The sequence below is a fragment of the Montipora foliosa genome, chromosome 2 (assembly GCF_036669935.1).
Source record: "Montipora foliosa isolate CH-2021 chromosome 2, ASM3666993v2, whole genome shotgun sequence".
NCBI classification, from domain to species: Eukaryota; Metazoa; Cnidaria; class Anthozoa; order Scleractinia; family Acroporidae; genus Montipora; species Montipora foliosa.
The window spans coordinates 47,610,102-47,630,101 of record NC_090870.1 but is presented as its reverse complement, the minus strand read 5'-3'; the positions used below and the strand labels follow the sequence as shown (position 1 = coordinate 47,630,101).

The window sequence follows — 20,000 nt, the reverse complement described above, 5'->3', positions numbered from 1 at the left end:
GGGTTTTTTTACGTCCAATAGGGTTATGGAAATCGAAGGGTTGTGAGACGGGGCCTACGGTTTAGAGTCCTTATCTGGGAAGACGAGAGAGTCTAAGTAACTATGTGCAGATGTCATTACAAAGGCAGTACTTTCTCCTCAGTTATTTAAAGACCCTGAGTTTTGGTCTTGCCGGAGTTCAACTCACGGCTTCCCGCCTGGCAGCCCGGTGCTCAACCAATTGAGCCACTGGTGCGCGGTAATGAAAGTAAACCGTAAGAAAGATTTGTTAGCTGACGTTTCGAGCGTTAGCCCTTCATGAGCGCGAATCTTCGTCAGAGCCCTTCGTCAATGAAACCAAATTTTTGTGTACAAAAAGATGCTCAGCCAGCAAGCAAACTTTCTGCCTCGCGACAGTGTTTGAAGCCTCTGACTACTTCGGTCACCCCTACCGCGTGACCAAAATGTGCAATCAGACTTAACAGTGTTAAAGAGTATAATAGTGTCCCATCTTTAAAGTGTTTCAACTGATTAGTTTAGCAGAACCATTGCGAGAGTCGTTCTTAGAACTCATTGGTGAGATTTAAATTAAAGTTTAAAATCAACAAAAAAATAATAACTTTTTAGAATGTTTCTGGGTTGGAAACATATAGGCGGCCAGGTGCCGCTACAACTATATAGGACACGCCCATGTCCGCGAGGCAGACTTTTTTCTTCGTTTGCTAACGTGGATTTCTTTATTTTTGTGTACTGTAGACAAAAAAGGGAGCAGAATCCTCGACCTTCGGGCTTGTGATTCCTGGAAAAAGTCTGGTAAGTGGATCTCACTCCGATTCATTATCTCCGCACATTGCGCATTCAGCTTTCCTGTGAAAGCTATGAAATGTAAACATTCTATTTGCGCAGCCGCGGATATTCGAGACATCTCTCCCGTAAACTTTAACTTCAGTTCAGTTCTTATAGCACACGTGTGAAGTTGTGGACACGAATGATGATCTTCTTTAATTCTTTGACGTTACTTTTTTTGTCTTAATTTGGTGTTATAGGCATTTGCACTCCATGAAAGTTTGGAGCAGGAATTCTTGTCGCTTGCGTGCCTTTGTAAGGCAGTGATTTGTTGTCGAGTCACACCTCTTCAAAAGGTATTTCATCATTTTATTTTTTGACCGTGCTTAATAAAATGATAGACACAAAATGAGCTGGAGATCTCATATAGCAGAGCCATCGTAAAGACCATACAGATCTTCCGCGAGTATTGGATCTCACTTTTTGACTGAACGTCCGATCTGGTAGAATAGTATTCTTGGTATAGTTGTTCAAAGTCCTATTAAGCTAATTCTGGATAACTGGAAACACCCGTCAGTTTGCAAAAGAAATGCAAACATTTGAGGAAACACTTGCATGATAATCCCTCGCATTCTTCTGGAAAAGTGTATATAATCCTCGAAGTGTGTTAATTTGAAGGCATTGTAGAGTTAGTCCTTTTTAATCGCCGGTCTCGCCGGTCAGTTCTGTCAAATGGAAAGCGCCCTTAGACTTCTGTTTTCCTGAAGCATAAAACAACATTGTGATGTTTTTGTTTTTTTGTTTTTTTTGACGGACAAGATTCAAACTTCGATTCAGTGGTGCATAATAGCGGATTAGTATTAATCAGTTTTTGAACAACTGGGCCCCGTATATACATCTTATTCCATGGTTTAACATATAACACGCGCGGATATTTTGCGAGTTGCGTAGTATTTTTTTGAGCCCCGCAGGGGCGAGGAAAATACGAGCAATGAGCAAAATGTCCTCGAGTTTTATATTTAAACCATCGAATAAGAGATTTATTATTCCACTACAAAAAAGGTGTTATTTTGCTTTAATTTTATTTGGTAAGAGTATTTTTAAAAGAAAAGCATCATCTGTCCTTCAGGGCACGTGCGAACGATGTAAATAGCACAAAAAGCCAGCCAAATGACCTTTATTTCATTTGGTAAACTAAATGACGAATGACAAGCTAAATTCTCAAGCTTTGCTCCCTGTTGAAATCAATTTCTTTCTTTGAAAAACTCCCGTTCCGTTCGTATTTGCTCTGTTCTAAACCGCTCAATTACCGGTCGGTGTATTACCGTCTCATATTTTGTGCGTCATCTTGTCCAAATATGGTAAAATTACGTAATAGTGGAATAATAAAGTGCATTATAGAATGGTCCTTTTGCAATTTAGATACGGAAGTTCTAATCAGGAAAACATTTGAAATATATTGAGCTTTATGTGGGTATACAAATTAACCTGAATACTGCGCTTCGGTTGGCCGTCACCTTCACAAAATTAATAAACGTTTTTTAGAATGTGAGCTTTCGCAATATGTAGTTCGCTTATCCCATGTTGTAGAGAATGCAAACTAGAAATCGAGAGGCCATCAGTTTGGCTCCTGTCTGAGCATTAGTATTGTTACCAGTATTCCCGACTGAGTTTCATCAAGAGAAAAAATATCTAGAATGTTTCACTCCGAACTTTTAACGTATGAAAGTCCTTGTAGTGGGAAACACGCTTCATTAAGCGGTCCTTCAGAAAAGTACGAAGGAGCCAGATTCTAGATTTCATTGATCGATTAAAAAGGCGGTGTCATCTTGTACGTGATGATGACCGACGACATCACTGGAAAATAAGCCTTATTAGCTTTTAATTAAGTTGTACTCAAAGAGTCAAACAACCTTGTGAACTTTGTGAAAACGGGTTGGGATTCAGTTTTCATTAGGAAAATTGTTTTGTAGGCGTTGGTTGTGCAATTGGTCAAGAACAATCTAAACGCTGTGACTTTAGCCATTGGAGACGGAGCAAATGATGTCAGCATGATTAAAGGTATCTTTGAAGTAAAGCAGTCATCTAGGGCTAGAGTGTTTAACGTCCGCTAGGCTAATTGAGGGTTTTCATCTGACGTCACGGCGGCCATGTTGATGTACAGAACAATGCAGTAAAATGTCTTTTGGGAATTTGATTGCATTATTATGCAAAACTTGTGAGGCCACTTTCTATGGATTTCTACACCAACATGGCCGTCTCATCACGTGGATGAAAACCAAGAATAGGAAGTTTAAGAAGCCACGATGGTTACGGCGACGAAAACGTCACTTCAAACTATCACTATTAGCTATTCTAAGTGTTTCACGATGTTTCCATCTTGTTTATGTTGCACAATATGGGCGAAATATGCTACAGCTAGATTGGTATGTGCAGATTTGAAGCAAAGAGAGAGAAGGAAACGTTCACTGTTGTTTGTCCACGTTGTCGTCAAAACCTGAAAATTGGTCATTTTACGTTGTTGTTTTGACGAGTACAGGAGAGAAATGTACAAAAATGCGGGCCGCACGTGCAGCACGATCATTTTTTCCTCTTTTAACCAATAATATTACTGCTTTTTGGCGTTGTCGTTGTTGTAGCAGTCGTCGTTTCTTGAATTCCCTGTTGATAGGGGTGTACTGTACTGGTTAAGGAGGCTCGAAATAGTTTCTCCCTTTTTCAAACAAATAAACATATTCTGTCCTTAGATACCGTTAGGGTGATCATATCAAGACGAAATTTGGCCAGGGTATTAAGTACCCATCGTACATTTCTCACATCACATCTTCCTCCAAAATTACGTTACCTTGGCGCCGATATAAGGCATTTCTTTTAGCCTTAAAATCAAGATATATTGTCTTTTTTGAAAAACGGGACGGTGAAATCTTCTCATTCCGCATTACCAGATAATGTTAGAAATTATCTCTAAAATATTTAAGGTGGCTCAAAACAGTTTCAACACCTCGAAGACTCTCTCTAAGAATGGATGACGCTACAACACTGTATCACGTAACAGCAATGTTATGGTACAATATGAAACACCGATTTTTTCCAAACAAGATGTGGTCATTGGTGTGTTGTAATAAGTTACCTTGGCAACGGGAGAGCCCAGCAAAGACACCCTATATTTTGAGTTTAGAGTCTCATATTTCAAAAACGAACTCGGTGATCCACCCCCCCCCCCCCCCTCTGTTTTTTTACTGCTGAGAAGTGATCAGAAGGCCAAAATGAAACTTTTGGCTAAGTTAGAAAAAAAATCTGTACTACAGAATCAGAGCCACCTTAAAAAAATCACACAGATGTAAGGTGGCTCTGAATCCGCTGTACACAATTTTTTTAAACTTTGCAGAAAGTTTCATCTTGCCCTTCTGATTATTTTTCAGAAATAAAAAATGGGGGTCACCAAGTTCGTTTTTGAGATATACAAAGCTAAAGACAAATTAAAGGGTGTTTTTACGGGGCTTAACCGTTGCCACGGTGACATGTTACGTCACAATAATGAAGGCATTTTGTTCAGTAATAATCCGTGTCTCATTTGGTACTGCAATATTGCTAATACATGATACAGCATTGTAGTGCCGATCCCTCTAATAAGAGCGTTACTTGGAAGCGTTGAAACTGTTTTGAGCCAGCTTAAAATTCAACAAAATCTGTAGGCCAGTTTTTCAGAAAAATCAGTTTTTTTACAAATGTGTCTCTAATTTTTTTTTGTCACCTACAGAATTTGTTTGGAATTTGAAAGACAAACGCTTTAAATTAATCCAAGCTAACATGCAAAAAAATCTACCGTCCGGAAGTAGAGATATGAACGAGTAAAGTTGCAAAATGAGGATAAATGAGGGGCTTACAAGATCAGCATTTACGCATGCGTCACCCGCTCGTTCGAGTCCGCGCGCGAGTGTAGCTACAGGCCAACACAAACGGATTTAAGTGACCATTAAACAATTTGTGTAGAATTTTCGTAGTTTTCGTGAATAGAAGATCTCTATTTATATTATATATATATATATATAAATTAGAAGAAAGGTGAGCGAAATTAGTGGTATTTGTTTATTTCTGGTGACCATTTTGAATCATAAGCTGATCGCGATCAGCTGAAAACCCTTTCGAGCCTCTTTAAATAAAAATTGCGGAACGGCTGTCTCATTCTTGGTATTTTGCTTTTACGAACCCGCTGCGTTCCTTGAAGTTTTGCTTTTTAACTGGCTTTGGTTATTTTATTGTTGAGTATTGCAGCCCTTTCAGAGGGGATTTACTTCCAAATTGCTACGAATGCAATACCAAGAAAGAGTGACCTTTGCTTTTGGCTTAAAAATCCTCGCGTCGTATTTAGAGTGTTTCAATTGAGTGTCGTAAAATAAGTACCAAAGTAATTACTTCGACCAATTACAGCAGGTGCAAACAGCGCCACGAACCAATCCAAATTCGTAGCAATTGCGTGTAACTTGCTAAAATCGCGGGAAAAATCACGCGGGGAAGTCGTGATTGGTTCATTTGTTGTAAACTGGCGCGAGGTTTTTAAACCAATCACTAAGCATAGCAATTTACTTTTGACAGTCATTTGAAAAATGCTCTATCAGCGAATCAGAGATAAAAGCAGAACCAATTCGCAACGGCGCCAGCATTTTTCCGCTTTTATCGTCGGCTGCTGGAGCACTCCCTAGTCGTTTATCGACAAAACGAACCTCTCAATTTCTTCCTGATCATTTTCTTGCAGCTGCTCATATAGGTGTTGGAATAAGTGGACAAGAAGGAATGCAAGCCGTGCTAGCCAGTGATTACTCATTCGGCCAGTTTAAATATCCTCTACAGTGGACAAGATTAAATGTGTAGATTTCCGACACTCATACGATTGCGCCTCTCATAAGTACGGGGACTCTGAAGTTCAGCTTCAAATCAACGGTTTCGCTTTTTACTGTCGCCATTCATGTTTGCAGTGACAGCCAGGAGACTGGTAAAGACAGAAACCGGCAAGGTGGCTCAAAATCAGCCAATCACAGAGCTGGGTGTGACCCATTTACCCTTCCGCTACAGTAATTCACGCATGTGAAAACGAAACCGGGGATTGGGGTTTGAGCCCTAGAGTTCGCTAGCTAATGATGGCGCTATAATGTTAGGGGCGAACGACTGGGAAAAAAATATTTGAACTTTTCTTAAGGGACTTCCCTTTAGGCCAGTCATTCTTGAAGGCTTACACTGAAATCTGTAGCAGTATCATTCTAAATTCTTAGCCAAATTGAATCAAATTAATCCTTGGCAATCTCACTATCGTTTAGAACATGGTCCTTTCTACAACCATGGACAAATTGTGTTTGAAAGTGCGCAAAAACATGAAATCATAACCGTAATGCCTACAGAATAAGCGTCGGTACCCCCAATCCCCCTTTCAATGTTGCAAAATGGTAAAATGAAGACTTTTGTTAGACAAAAGTGTTTTGTCGACATTGCACAGGGGTGGAGAGGGGCAAAATGCATATAGAATAAAGTTTTCCAACCCTTGTGACCACTATTCTGGTGCATTGTAGAAGCTCTCGTAACGTATAATGTGACTAGCCTGCTACTCAAAGCGAAAACGAAAGAACAATGAGATACGCCTGAAAAAAAGCAAGAAAAAGCAGGTGCAATATACAGATCAGTAATAGTCAGCTTACGAGAGCTGCTGAACTACCCAGCTTTACAGGGTGTTCGGCTTAAGCGTGCATAGCATAAAGCTTTTAAAAAGGGCGAAAAGAAGGTGTTGCTTTGATGTTGAAGTGGCTGTTTTTGTCCTTGAGGTCTTAGCAGTGTCAGTTTCTATTGTTCTTGTCGTTAGCGAGCTTTCCTTAATACTTTATTCACGTACCTTCAACAACTTCTTCTGGTACATGGACGCTGGTCGTACCTTCGAATGAGCAAATTTTTGAACTACTTTTTCTACAAGAATTTTGCATTTACACTGTGTCAACTTTGGTACGCATTTTATACTGGATTTTCCGCGCAGGTAAGCTGACGTATAATTTCATTATAAGGTCAATAGGTAGTTTAATAAAATCTACTCTTCGATCCTACGAAGCCTCAACAGGCCACAATATTCGAAACTTCGAAATCGTACTGTTTTCGTTGGTTTCCAACGGCCATGTTCGTTTTGTGACCCTGTCTTGTTTGTGCATATGAAAAGTAACAAGGCTTGTTTCTGAGTGCGTTTAGTGTCGTTTCTGTTCAAAGATCTAACCAAAATAACTAATCATGAATCGAATTTTCCTTTTTCTAAATGGTATTGTTTTAATTTTCTGCCGTTCTTGCAGCTGTTGAGATAATTATGTCACGTGATCCGGCAAACAATATTCATGACGTTGCACGTGTAGAGTTTACTTTTTATGGCTTCTAACAGGTTTTGGATTTACTCTTTCAGACGCTGTACGACGCATGGTTTATCTCTTTTTATAACGTGTTTTTTACCTCAGCTCCGGTAGTGTTTTTAGCAGTCCTTGATCAGGTTAGAAATGTTAGAAGAGATTTTGGACACAACTACAGTCTCTTACAACTCACGACTACCTTTTGACGACATCAAGTCTGTAACTGTTTGTTAAACGTAGCCACAAGTAGGATTTTAAAAGTATTTAATGATAGCCTTTCGAGAGAGAGGGACATCGGTGACTTGTTGTTTTCCTTACTTTCTTTCCTTGCGTCTCCTCCCAACCAATCAGAAGTAAGATCGAAACGATTGGCGTAAGAAATTACTACGATCTTCCGTAAAAGCTTTCCTTCATAAAGGTCATGTTGGAGGAGGGGAAGGGGAGGGGGAAGATATGCCAGCTATTTACGGAGGAGAAAATAACAAGATACGATTTTTTGCTAGCTCTATCTTTCATTTTCGTGACAAAAACGTTATTTTGGTCTTATCATTCCTAAACTGTGTCTTCTTTTTGTAATTCAATTCAGGATGTTTCAGATACAAGCTGCAACAAGTATCCTCGTCTATACATACCTGGCCAAACAAATCAGTTGTTCAACAAGAAGATATTTTTCCTAAGCTTGTTGTACGGCACCCTAACATCTATTGCCATCTTCTTCTTATCTTATGGTGCTTTCAGCGATGGAATCGCCAGTGACGGTCTGGAGACTTCTTCCGTATATTTTTTTGGCACTGTGGTCGCTGCTATTTTAGTAGTCGTTGTTAACATTGAGGTACGTGATATCGGTGTGTAACGGTTCCATTGTATGACAGCACGTGAAACATTGCAACCTTATTCCAGGAGCTAACCCTTCGCTCGTGAGCGAAGCGATAAGAAAGAAATTCTTGCTGGTGGATCGCGTTTCCTTGTTTCTTCCTGTCCAAAACACTAAGCAAACGCACCAATCAGAAGGCGCACGCACCTCGCACTTGGAACACCTACAGTACTGCTTACCTCATGGCGCACGTACGCCATGATCTCGGGCCAAATATTTCCCGTCCGTCCGACTTAAACTCAGTCAATAAGCGTTTTATCATATGGGCTCTTGACGCTATCCATACGCACTCACAATATGAAGTTTGGACAAAGTAAGTAACAAATATTTGCACAGAAAATTTGTCTAATATGTTGTTTGCATTTGCTTTTCTGGCTGTAAATAACTTGGATATTAAAAAGCGACGAAATCCTCTAAAATCGCATCGCACGGAGGTGGGCCTGGGTACGGCCCTCATACGGGGATTTTCCCAATAGTTTTATACTAAAAGCGCGCGCGTGGCCGTACGTGCCATATGATAAATATCTCTTAGTAACCGAGTTCCAGGGCCGTACTGTTACGTAAATCACGGCCCACGTTTTTCCTTGTAGGGGAAAAACAAGGGTCCGTAATTTTACAGTACGGAGCGAGAAAACAAGGTTCGTAAGACTTTTATTAGTAGACGATCGGAACTAGTATTCGTAAGGTCGTCGGTTCGATTCCTGCAAAGGAGCAGTCAGCCTTTCCTGAATAAACCCAAGTCAACTTCGTAAAACATATCTCTTCAGTTATTTTGTTGTTGGTTTTCCTTTATTGCTGATTTTTTGATTGTTTACTGGTAAGATGGTGCCAATGGTTGCCAGTATAAACTTCAAACGCAATGTTCTCTCGTTTCTTTGTAGATCTCTTTTCTCACGCAGTATTGGACAGGAATCAATCATTTTTTCGTATGGGGAAGCATTCTCTTCTACTTTGTGTTTTACTTCGTCTTTTATGCGGAATTCGTGTTCCATATCTTTCCTCAAGGACACTACTACGGAATGCAGTTCGAAGTGTATGGAAATGTAACATTTTGGTTTTGCCTGTTGCTGGTGCTGGCTGTAACTGTCGTAACTCGGTTGTCCTACTACTTCCTTCATAACGAACTGTACCCGACACTTAGTGACACTATTAGGAGACAAGAGGCGCACATGACTCCGGGTGCGAGAGCACCGCCCATAGAATTCAAACCGCAGTTGACGCGAAGGCGAAGTTCCAAGCGTTCGAGTTATGCGTTCGCCCATCAAGAAGGGTTTGGTAAGATTGTCATGTCGCCTGCTACCTTTTTAAGGAAAAAGTTCAAGAGTGCAAATCGTAACAAGAGCTCACCAGTGGTCACTTTGTAAATAAGAATGACAGTACGGTTAATGCCGGCTGTCATTAACGCTTCCAGCAATGTTGGCGAACACTTTTAGATATCAGTATTAAGCAAGGATGACCACAAGACTCTACGCGAACGTCGCATTCAGATAAATGGATATGCGATTATTCTCCAAGGTTTTCCATGGTTGCTTAGGAATAAATACTGACACTGAAAGAAATGTATCTTAATGAAAAATGAATACGTACAGTGTACCTTTGCTTACTAAGATTTCAGGTTTCTAGCATTCTTGTCCTTGCAAACGTCCTTGTTGCATAACGTCCCGACTTACCTTGCGCAGTTGACAAGACGTGTGTGAGCACCACATTTGTTGTAATTGAGCTCAAATACTTCAACCCCTGGAGCCAGCAAGTCTCAAAAGGACCGGTACGGCGCAGCCGATGGATCCATGCGCACCACACGCTGTGTTAAATTAAAGAACGTTCCTTGAAATGCATTGCTGTTCGAGATTTGGCATATCACTTCGCGGAGCAAACACTATCTGGTGTTGTTTATATATATTTGAGGGACAGGTTAACGTAGGCCACTGTATCATATCTAGGTATTTAGGTTTCTCAAATTTCAATTCTCTGTATGTAAAATAGGGTCAAATTTTTCCGACGAATCAGTTTCGCTTTTGAAGGCCTGTCGTTTAAAACGTCAACTCTTTCAGCTATCGCTGTGGTGGCTAATTCCCATAAGAACTTGTTCACGTTTTAACGTTTTATTCGGCACCTACGTAACTACCGTTTCTAGAAGAGCACCCCTTTTAGACGTAGTACCTAGTTTCTAGAAGAGCACCCCTTTTAGACGTAGTACCTAATTATGCTCGATTTGTAGGGTTTAGAAGAGGCATTTTATCGTCTAGATTAATTGAGAATGTCAGTTTTTAAACCTGTTAATCGAATATTTAATGATGGCCGGGAGCGGCTTAGCATTGTAATTAATTCTTATCGCTGAAAGAAGGGAAAAGAAAAGACCTTTTCGTTTGTATGCCTTTATTCCTTAATACGTAGTGCTTTGTAACAAAGGGTGAATGTATTTGGTAACAGAAGTTACTTGTGTCGCACATTGCAGTGTCACAGAACTTAACTAGACGCTCCATGAGGGTACACTGGGCTGCCTGTGATACGTGTTACATAAAAATAAAAGGCACCGAGTTGGGCAGTATTCGCCCTTGTCACACGGCGGCCATATTGTCCCGGGAGACCAAAAAAGCTTTGTTTTACCACGCCAAGCCTCGCAGTGGAAACCGTGAGGGTGGGGCTTGGCGTGGTAAAACAAAGCTTTTTTGGTCTCCCGGGACAATATGGCCGCCGTGTGACAAGGGCGAATTGAACTGCAGCGATCCAGTCAATTTTTTTCAAGTCGGGGGTCGTTAAGACCATTTGAGAGGCCCTTTGGCTCACACGTTCACACGTTTCATTGTTTTATAATGTCCTGTCCCATTTTGAGGGCTTTTAGTTTTTTAAGCTTTGGTAATAAATTCAGTTTAAAGATAACAAAACACTCTTTTGAGTAAAATTCACTCGTTTCTTTAAATAAATAGTCTGCAAAAAAACTAACTGCAAATTGCTCTGACGGACGTTTTCCTGCATGTCATGCATGTCTTGCAGTTACACTAAGCAAACGTTTATTGCACACACTAAGGAAGGAATGAAGATGTTGTTTCCGCTTCAGAATTCCTCTTCTTTTCATTATAATCTGATGCCAGGTCAAAACATTTTTTGGCTTTACGTTTGCACCAAAAAGTGCCATAAAAGCCGGGAGTTAACAGTAAAAGATAAGCCAAAAGACAGATGAAGAAAAAAATATAGTTTGTTATATATAACTCTGAATCGATTTCTCATCGAAAGATTAATGACAATCGATCGTAAAAAAACGAACATTTCTGCAGTCTCTGACTTTCATAAATCAAGGGAAAGGTCATGATGTTCTTCTGTCAAAAGGAAGAAATTGATCACGTGCTAGGCAACCATAAAGATGCACGTGATGATCACCTTGTATCAACGGAATGAATCCACGGAAAAGAATGTTAATCGGTCGTCGTTTTCAGCGTAAAACAACGTACTTTTTAGCCAAGAAACTTCCGTCTTTGGTTTTTAAATTTTGTTACATTAAATCTGTCGGGTCAGGAAGCCCTCTTTGTCGGGTTCCTGAGAAACCGGCGCATCTATTTTGACTTAGGGTGAACTATTTACCCGATCACGAGGTTGAGCGGCCATCTAATAGAAAATCTAAACATCTATGAGATACAAAAACAGACTTGAGAATTATCGCGAATCACAATGCTGACAAGCACAAAAGCAAAAGAAGTGGTTAATAATTAAGTCTTAACAATAAATTGGGTGAACCAGGAAGTCAAAAAATTATTGTTGGCTTCCCAAATAACTTTTATTTTACACTATAATGACAAAACAGATTTTTTTTTTGAGGTTAAAAACTTGGCTACCAATTAATCATTTGTCAGAGAGAAAAAAGTCGCGTCTCCTCGGGTGTCACGTTTCAACGCCCCTATGCAAATATGTTAAGCTCGAATATTACACAAAATGAATTCATAACGGCCACCTTTTCCAGCGAAAATTTTATTGAAACAAAGAACATATTTGCTATTAGAGGCAAAAACCCTTTCCTATTTCATTGCGTGCGTGGAGACAAACCGAAACCCAATTGTGTTCAATTACCATACGGAACAAAATAGATTTCAGGATCAAACCCTTTCGTGAAGAACCGTTTCCTTGAATAATGAAGCACAAAATAGACGACAGGCTTTCTTTCAAATAATTCTTGGCTGTCGCATTTCCAATTATTTTTTTACCTGAAGACTGTGCAAAGTTGAGTACAAGTAAATACAAATAGCCAGACAACAGACACATCCACTTATGGTGTTCGATTCCTTCTCTGTCTTTGTTGAACCCATAAGTTACCAGAGAATTTTCCATTTTGTTTCAGTGTTTTACATAACACCACACTTCGTAAAATATTAGAAATACAGCTCACTTGATTACTGCTCAACGGGCGAAAGATTGTTATCCAAGTCCATTACCTGTCGCTTTTATGATTCCAGATATTTATTTTTCACCGCCTGTCTTGTTTATCCAATTGACATTCCATTCTTGAGCTCCATAAAGCCTTGTTTTCACTATCGACGCAAGCACAAGCACAAGCATACGCAAACTCAGTAGCTTGTAGTTTATTAGAGCCTTTTGTTCGAACAATAGACACTAGATTATTAGACACTAGTTAACAACAAGTAAATGCGCCTGCGTGTGCTGCTTGTGCTTATGCTTGTGTCGCTAGTGGAAACCAGGCCTAAGGGTATATTTTGTTTAAAGATGCACTAAAATGCCATTCGCGTTACATTGACTTTCGACGCCATTGCAGGTTAATTAAATGTTCTACTGTGTCCACCGGATAAAATCTATGCATTTCTACTACCCCTCAAACCTAACAAACATACGCGCAGAACACTCTACACACAAAGACACTACTTAACAGAGGAGGGACAGGAAAGACTACACGGAAAAAAGGACGGCTAAAGTCCACCCATTTTCCTACTGGGATTGCCATACTGGCAACCCAGTAATTTATGACAGCACTCTCAAACAGGTCAAAAGAAACACCTCAAAGTTGGTGAAATAGTCTTATTTAAAATTCCTATTATTTTAGTTGTTCAAAACCATGAATTTATGTAAGCATTTGTATGGTTTGCCTTAACCTGGATACTAGAGGAGTCTTTTTTTAAAGGTTTGAGAGAGTGCTACGCGAGCTGGAGGCAATACCGAGGACTGAAGAAAATACCTCTGGTGGCATGAGTTCGGAGCCCGTCGGCGAGCTGAACTTTTTCTCGCGAATTTCAAATGAGTTTATTCCTTCGATCGCTGTCAAACGAGCTTTCTCCTAGGCAAATCGGTAAGCAAATTTAACTACGATTAAAACAAGTCTTTTCGCGTTGTCAAAGCCGTTATTCTGTATTGGAAGGCATCGAGGCAGCACATGGACCATACCGTAAAGCCTCCTTGTCCTTGTCCTTTCAGGCCAAAGTCACGCAACGCTGTTTGTCGCATCATTTGTTGGAAAACCGGTTTTTCGATTTATCCAATCGGAAACCCCCTGAAATCTTATGTCCAATCAGCGAACAAGTTCAATTTTTGAATTGATTTCCCGCTTGGAATTGAGGCAGAGGTTTTTTCTAGTCATCGGTCTTTGCCTTCGTTTCGCCTACCTTGGAAAAAAATTCCTGCGTAACACCCAGGGTTGGCATGCCTATGTCCAATGAAAATTTACACATTCCAAGTCCCAAAAATAGTACTCGTAAATGTCCAGATTGCAGTGACCAAAGAAAGTGGGCTAAAGAAATTAGAGGTTGTGTGCTTAATGGTTATGAATTGACTTCAGCCCCTTTTTCCAAGATTGGCCAATAGCGAAGTCTCTATCGAATAAAAATGTGAGGTATAACTGTGTCGTTACCATCACACTAAGAAAATTTGTACTCGGACTACAATCATGGTCAAAACTGTTGGGACAATTTCCGCCTCTCCCCTCCCCCCATTACAATGTTGATTTTTCACTTTGTCCGAAGTCAAAAGTAGTTCATCGATCGCACGAATGTTTCAACATTGTCTGGGGGGAAAGGGAGGACGCAGAAGGCAGCGAAAGAGAAGCACGCGTTGCTCATATAACGATGGAAGCATGTACAGTAAATTCTCTACTTTTCGGCCAAATTTGACAAGTGTCCCAAAGTCGTTTGACCAGGATTGTAGCTTTGAAATAGAGGCTGTAGAGTCCTAATGATCCAGGCCTACTGGCTACTGAGTTGTACTGAGCACGAGGTCAAGAGATTGACGAGGTCCAAGGCGTCAAAGCCTGTCACTGCAATATGCAGCCAGCATCAAAAAGCATCCAGAGGTACTTTTACAAGGGAATGAGTGTTTTATTCAAGTTCACATTCGGGGAACATTCGTAAAGCAAACTGGTATTGCGTGAAAAGAGAGCAGCGCTTCCAGGCCTGAACGTCGGTCTTGTGGCAGCCGGAGAATAAGTAGCGACCAGTGCAGTGGTCCTTCCTCGTCATTACCAGTCGTCATAATATACTAAGTTCTGACAGGGTTCATCAGTCGAAGAGATCTGTAGTTCGAAATAAATGACGAGAAGAGCTGAAAACTTTAGGAAACCATGCGATTCTGGAACCCAAGGGAAGGAGAAAAGTACAAGGTCGCTTGAGTCTTAAAGAACTAAAATTGAAAGTACTAGTGCAAAATATAATTTCCTTACCGACCCAACGCATTAATTTTGGATGAGGAATCTTTTCATGTGCGCGCGTACAAAAGAGATTTCGGTATCTGCGCACTCTAAACTAATCAGCTGTGTAATGTTAAAAGTGAACTTCTCTAAATGCACTCCAACTTAGTGTAACATCTCCGTAGTGATGGTTAAAAACGTGTGTGAAGGAATGAATTAGAATATTGTTTCAATTAGTAAAGGCTTACAACTCTCAAGTTGCTTATGCCACACCTTCAAGTGACAAAGTCAAAAAACGAGTTTGCCGGGTGAAAAAAATTCCACCCAGATATTGAGACAGTAATTTCAAGAGATCACCTCTCTTTTTCAATTTGAGGCCGACTTTAAAGTCCCATTTTCATGACATATAATGTGGTGGGATGAAGGAATTGATAAGTTGCGCATTCTAAATACATTTCACTCACCAAATTTGAAATATTTAGTGAATATTATTATTATTATTTAATTTAAATACACGATAACTATAGTAATGGGCTGTTTTGTTGTGGTATTTAACACGAAGTCACCTAGAAATGCATATTTAATCTGGCGTAAAGTGTTAATATGTTAAGTTCCGTGTGGATTAAAAGGTAAAAGCTCTGTCGATGGACTCCTACGAGAAAGCAAGAATGAAAGTTACTCTCAGTCGTTCTCGTATGCCAATCTTCATTATTGTCATCGTCCTTGTGTCGCTGGTCTTTATCTGTAGTTACAATTATTGGAGTCTCTCCGCTTCAAACAATGCGCTCGTGCGGGAACTGAGACTTACAGAAAGCAATACATTGATGCTGGAACGAAAGCGCCGTGCACTGGAGAACAGGATGTTGGAATTGGAGAGAGAGAGTCATTCATTTCAAAGCGAGTTGATAAAAGATCGAGAGATGAATAAACAGGCTATGGCTGTAAATGTCGATCTGAAATTACAATTACAAACAGTGCGAGATCGGCTGGAAATTGCTTTGGCGAACAAGGTAGGTTCACAATAATCTTAATAATAATGATCTTTGCTTGATGTTTTTTTACGACAAAAATAATTTTAGTGGTTGGGTGTCAACTGTATTTAACTTAGAGGGTTCCCCACATGTGAGACTAAGTCTGGGAATGGAATCCGCGGGCCACATTGGTGTAACTACTGCGTCATCCCTGCTTCCTAAATCATGCACCACAGAGGTGACCTAGTGATGCCGGCACCGACACCGGCATCGCGAGGACACGGGTTCAATCCCGTTGAAGTCCTGAAATTTTCAGGCTTCTCTGGGCTACGTAATTGCTAAAGATTGCGTTAATAACTGCGGGATCATAGCTTTACTTGATTATCGATGATATTTGGACAATCTTGATCTCACAAGCGCTAGGCATGTTCCATGCAGTTGTGCTCGTAAAGTGCTGAAAAGTTTCTCACTGGGATGCCAAAATATTGCTACAAAATTGCCAAAAATCAAAAAAGTTGCTCCCTAAATTTCAAAAGTTGTTTTTATATAAACGTTTATTACAAATTCTATTTTTCGTTCTTCACAATAATCTCTAACATGATATGATGGAACCACAGGCGGCCCAGAGTCAGAGGGTAAAAAAATTATAAGGATTTGTATTGGAATCTCGATAACAAACTGAAAAAGATATTTACATGCAAAAGTTCTCAATAAAAAGCCGTACTTTATTGGCGTGCTTTTTGTGTGGCTATTTGCCTGATTGAATGCGATTTAAGCGACTTCTCAAATTCCCGGGTTGTCACTCGTACCTAAATCAAGAAAAGGCTGGAGAGTAATTTCTGGCTTACCTCACATCTCGGCGATAAAATCACACTTCTTCGGCATCAGTCACACTCAAACTCCAGCGATGGCCACACGGATAAATTTACTTTTCTTTGACCAAGTTTCAAGGTCCAGTGAGCATCCATTGCTGAGAAACAGTGAAAAATATTCAAGTTTTCAAAATTCTTGGAGGCTCGCTTACAACGAATTTGGACACGGCAAGTCAACGGTTCCCTTGAGCCTCGATACAGTGAGAGTAGTAGTAGTATATTACCGTGTCAGAACCTTCTAGTTCGGGAAATATCCCATACTAATGTGGGGACACAAATAATAATAGATAACATTATTTACAAAGAAATACTATCCACTAAATTCTAAAAAAATTAAGTCATATATACATATAGTATATGAAAAGACTATGAAATAAGAATTGAAGAAATCAATTAAGAATTACAATGAGCACAGCCCCTACAGCCATCATCTAACAGAGAGCTAAGGTCGCGCTTACGTACTCGGTTTTTAACACTGGCTAACGGTGTGACTGATCTGTCTGCAGTTGTCAGTTTGCTCCAAAATGTGGGTCCTAAATAGCGCAATGAATGTTTTCCATAAGTTACTGTGTTATACCTGGAAACTGAAAAGTCGGACTATCTTAAATTATAGGAAGAGTTATGTTCCTGAAAGATGTTACAAATATTCAAAGGACTTAGTTTGTGTTTGACTTTGTACATCAAAATGCATATGTCTTGTAGACGTCTATTTAGTAAAGTAGGTAACTTAGCTTTCTGCAGCAAACGTTCATAGGTGGAGTGTTTGTCTTTGTAAACAGCCCTTAGGCCTCTTTCTCGTACCCTCTCCAATCTGTGACTATCACTAGATTTACAAAAATGCCATATAAGATGGTAGTAGGTTAGATATGGTAGAATGGCTGCTATAAAAAGTTGTAGTTTTGCGTCTGTTGGAATCAAGTTGCGGAGTCTTATAAGCACACCAATCCTTTGACTGACTTTTTTACAAATAATGCTTATGTGATTATTAAAGTTCAATTTTGAGTCTATCGTGACTCCGAGAAGTTGGAGAGTTTCGGTCGAGTTGATTTTCTCTTTGTTTACAAAGATTGCGCATTCTTCGATGGTTATGATTATTGCCAATGATTAAGGTTTGGTACCACTTTGTGGCTGTTTCCGTACTATCTCTAAGTTTGGATATAATAGTAAGTCTCGACCTGTGTGGTAGAACTGATGGTCGTCCGCATACATTGATATTCCCCTAACATGATGCACTTATCAATGTAAATCCCGCGGGGAGGGAAGGGGGGAGTGCGGGCAATAAGCGGGGATTTGATGCCTAAGACTATCCCCCCTGTTGGGCTTTTGATCGCGAAGCGACCCCGGGGGCGGAAAATTTGACTTTGACCAAAAGAAGTCTGGTATCAATTCAAACGCGGTTACCAAGTCCGTCCCTAAGTCACGTGAGAAAGGTATGAAGTTTTTATCTGTTTTCATCGCCATAATCCGATAATTTAAACTGTACCCTAGAAAGATATTGCCTATTATCTGATTGAAATCAAATTCCACCACAAGGTCAGAGTATTTTACGGGTCACTGATACGACTTGTTTCAACTTGCAGAACATATAAATCATGAACATACCGAGTTTCAAATGCTCTTTGGTTGTTTTTTTATGGTATTATAGTGTTGTTTGTTTAGATTCTTTGCCCCAGGGTGGGGCTTTTTTTGACATTTTTTGATTGATGTTAGTTTCCCACCCTGGGGAATTTGATAAAAATTTTAGTTTTTGATAGGTGCATGATAGATCGTTTTGGAAGACATTTCACAACAGAGGGCCTAATGCAGACCCTTGAGGACAGCCTCGATTGACAAATCTATTTATTGGAGCTGATATTCCTTCCCATCTTTACACGATTTTTTTTTGTTATCCTGGAAGCCGTAAGCTTTGAGTTTGCTCAACAGCAGCGGTGGATTTAAGGAGTCAAGAGCTTTCGACATTATGCTTACGAAAAGATGTTTATTTCTGGCCTCTCTCCACTAAGTTGATTAGGGTGGTTTGGAAGCTGTATTTTTTGCGGTAGGCGGATCAATCAATCAATCAATCAATCAATAATCTTTATTTATACACGATGAATATTTAAAGCGATGCTTCGCTTGTGGGGTCGTGTCTAAATAATTAAGTAAGATAACTTAATGAATTAGAAAATAAATAGGATATACACCAGCTAAAATCTTATAGCTACTTACTACTTACAAGTCTAAAACGATAAAATCTCAAAACTCTAAAATACAAGGTGGTACTCAAGTATCGACTAGTTATTAACACTAATTATACTTAAAATCTTCCTCCCTTCTGTTTAATGTTTGAGGGGAGATACAGTCGAAATCTAGGTGTAGCAGAGCCTTTGACCGTCTTCGGATTAGTTTTATCGCGTTAACCGATAAATCATGCTAGATCCAGTCCAACAGTTTGAATACCAAACTGGCCTATTCTTCTCTGCCTTGTTGCTTCATGTGAGTTCCCAATTCTCCTTTGTTTTGTTTTTAAGGTATTTTATTGTGGCTTTCCGCTTGGCTCTGATTGTCCGTGATGTACGGCACATCTTTGTCTCGAGTTCTCATTTTTTTTACAGGTGCTACCTCATCAAGAATGTCATTCATAAGTACGATCCAGAAATACACCTGGTCGTCAATCTGGTCAAAAATTTCCCCAACGTGCCAAAGTGCAACAGCGAAGTGCTTTTTAAATTCATCGTGTTGAAAGTTCTTATAGGTCCTGAAATTATTAATCTTAGGTTTATTCAAGCTAACTTTTTCTTTAAGAATTCCATTGATCAGGGCATGGTCGCTTAGAGATTGGTCATAGTTACCACAACATTGAAAGAGTTCTGGTCGATTGGTTAGCAGCACGTCAATTAGGGTTCTGAGAAAAATTTGGTTTTATCAACGGAGTTGATAATGTAAATTGGCCACGGTACAGAGATTCTAAAAGCTAACGTTTCTGACGTTTCGAGCGTTATCCCTTCGTCAGGGCGAATTGAGGAATTGTGGGTTACGTGTAGCTTTTATAGTAGAGCAGTTAGTGGTAACATGGAAATAGGAATATATTAGTTAAATGAAAAGCGTTCGTTAATACCGTGAGGAGGATTAAGGGTGCCGATTTGGAAGATGAACTTTTTTTCCAGATTCTTGCGGCTTTCCGTCGTACCTAGATTTAGGGAAAGGCCGCAGATAGCCATGTGTTTTTCGGAGTAGTTAGGGATATCACTTGTTAGTAAAATCCAACTAGTGGTCTATTATCAATGCTGCGTTCTGATTGGTTGAGCTACTAGTAGGCTATAGCCCACTAGTAGCGAAAAGTGCCGACTTTGAAAACCAAAACAACAATTAAAGTCTAGCTTTAACTAGCGAAAGATGTTTTGTCTCTATATTTTTTTCACCAACTAGTTGGATTTTACTAAAACAATTATTCCTCTCGCCCTCATGGCCTCTGAGTCAATAGCCCATTCGGGCTCGAGGAACAATTGTTAAATAGAACAGGGTTTGAAATCCTCTCCATGTCTG

The 20,000-nt window shown here is 39.9% G+C and overlaps 2 protein-coding genes across 4 annotated transcripts in view; both read left to right on the top strand.

Annotated features, from left to right (window-relative positions):
• Positions 1–10,885, top strand: part of LOC137993355 (phospholipid-transporting ATPase ID-like) — a 59,475-nt gene extending 48,590 nt beyond the window's left edge. For all 3 annotated transcript variants that reach the window (XM_068839147.1, XM_068839146.1, XM_068839144.1), the window contains 8 exons: positions 736–792; positions 1,026–1,121; positions 2,739–2,826; positions 5,522–5,603; positions 6,643–6,784; positions 7,196–7,279; positions 7,726–7,971; positions 8,895–10,885. In XM_068839147.1, coding sequence (XP_068695248.1) covers positions 736–792; positions 1,026–1,121; positions 2,739–2,826; positions 5,522–5,603; positions 6,643–6,784; positions 7,196–7,279; positions 7,726–7,971; positions 8,895–9,377 — 1,278 coding nt within the window. In that variant the 3' untranslated portion in view covers positions 9,378–10,885. The remainder of the gene's footprint in view (positions 1–735; positions 793–1,025; positions 1,122–2,738; positions 2,827–5,521; positions 5,604–6,642; positions 6,785–7,195; positions 7,280–7,725; positions 7,972–8,894) is intronic.
• A 4,338-nt stretch (positions 10,886–15,223) lies between these two features.
• The window catches only part of LOC137993349 (DNA ligase 1-like), a 24,025-nt gene continuing 19,248 nt past the window's right edge, over positions 15,224–20,000 (top strand). The window contains exon 1 of the mRNA XM_068839124.1: positions 15,224–15,642. Coding sequence (XP_068695225.1) covers positions 15,277–15,642 — 366 coding nt within the window. The 5' untranslated portion in view covers positions 15,224–15,276. The remainder of the gene's footprint in view (positions 15,643–20,000) is intronic.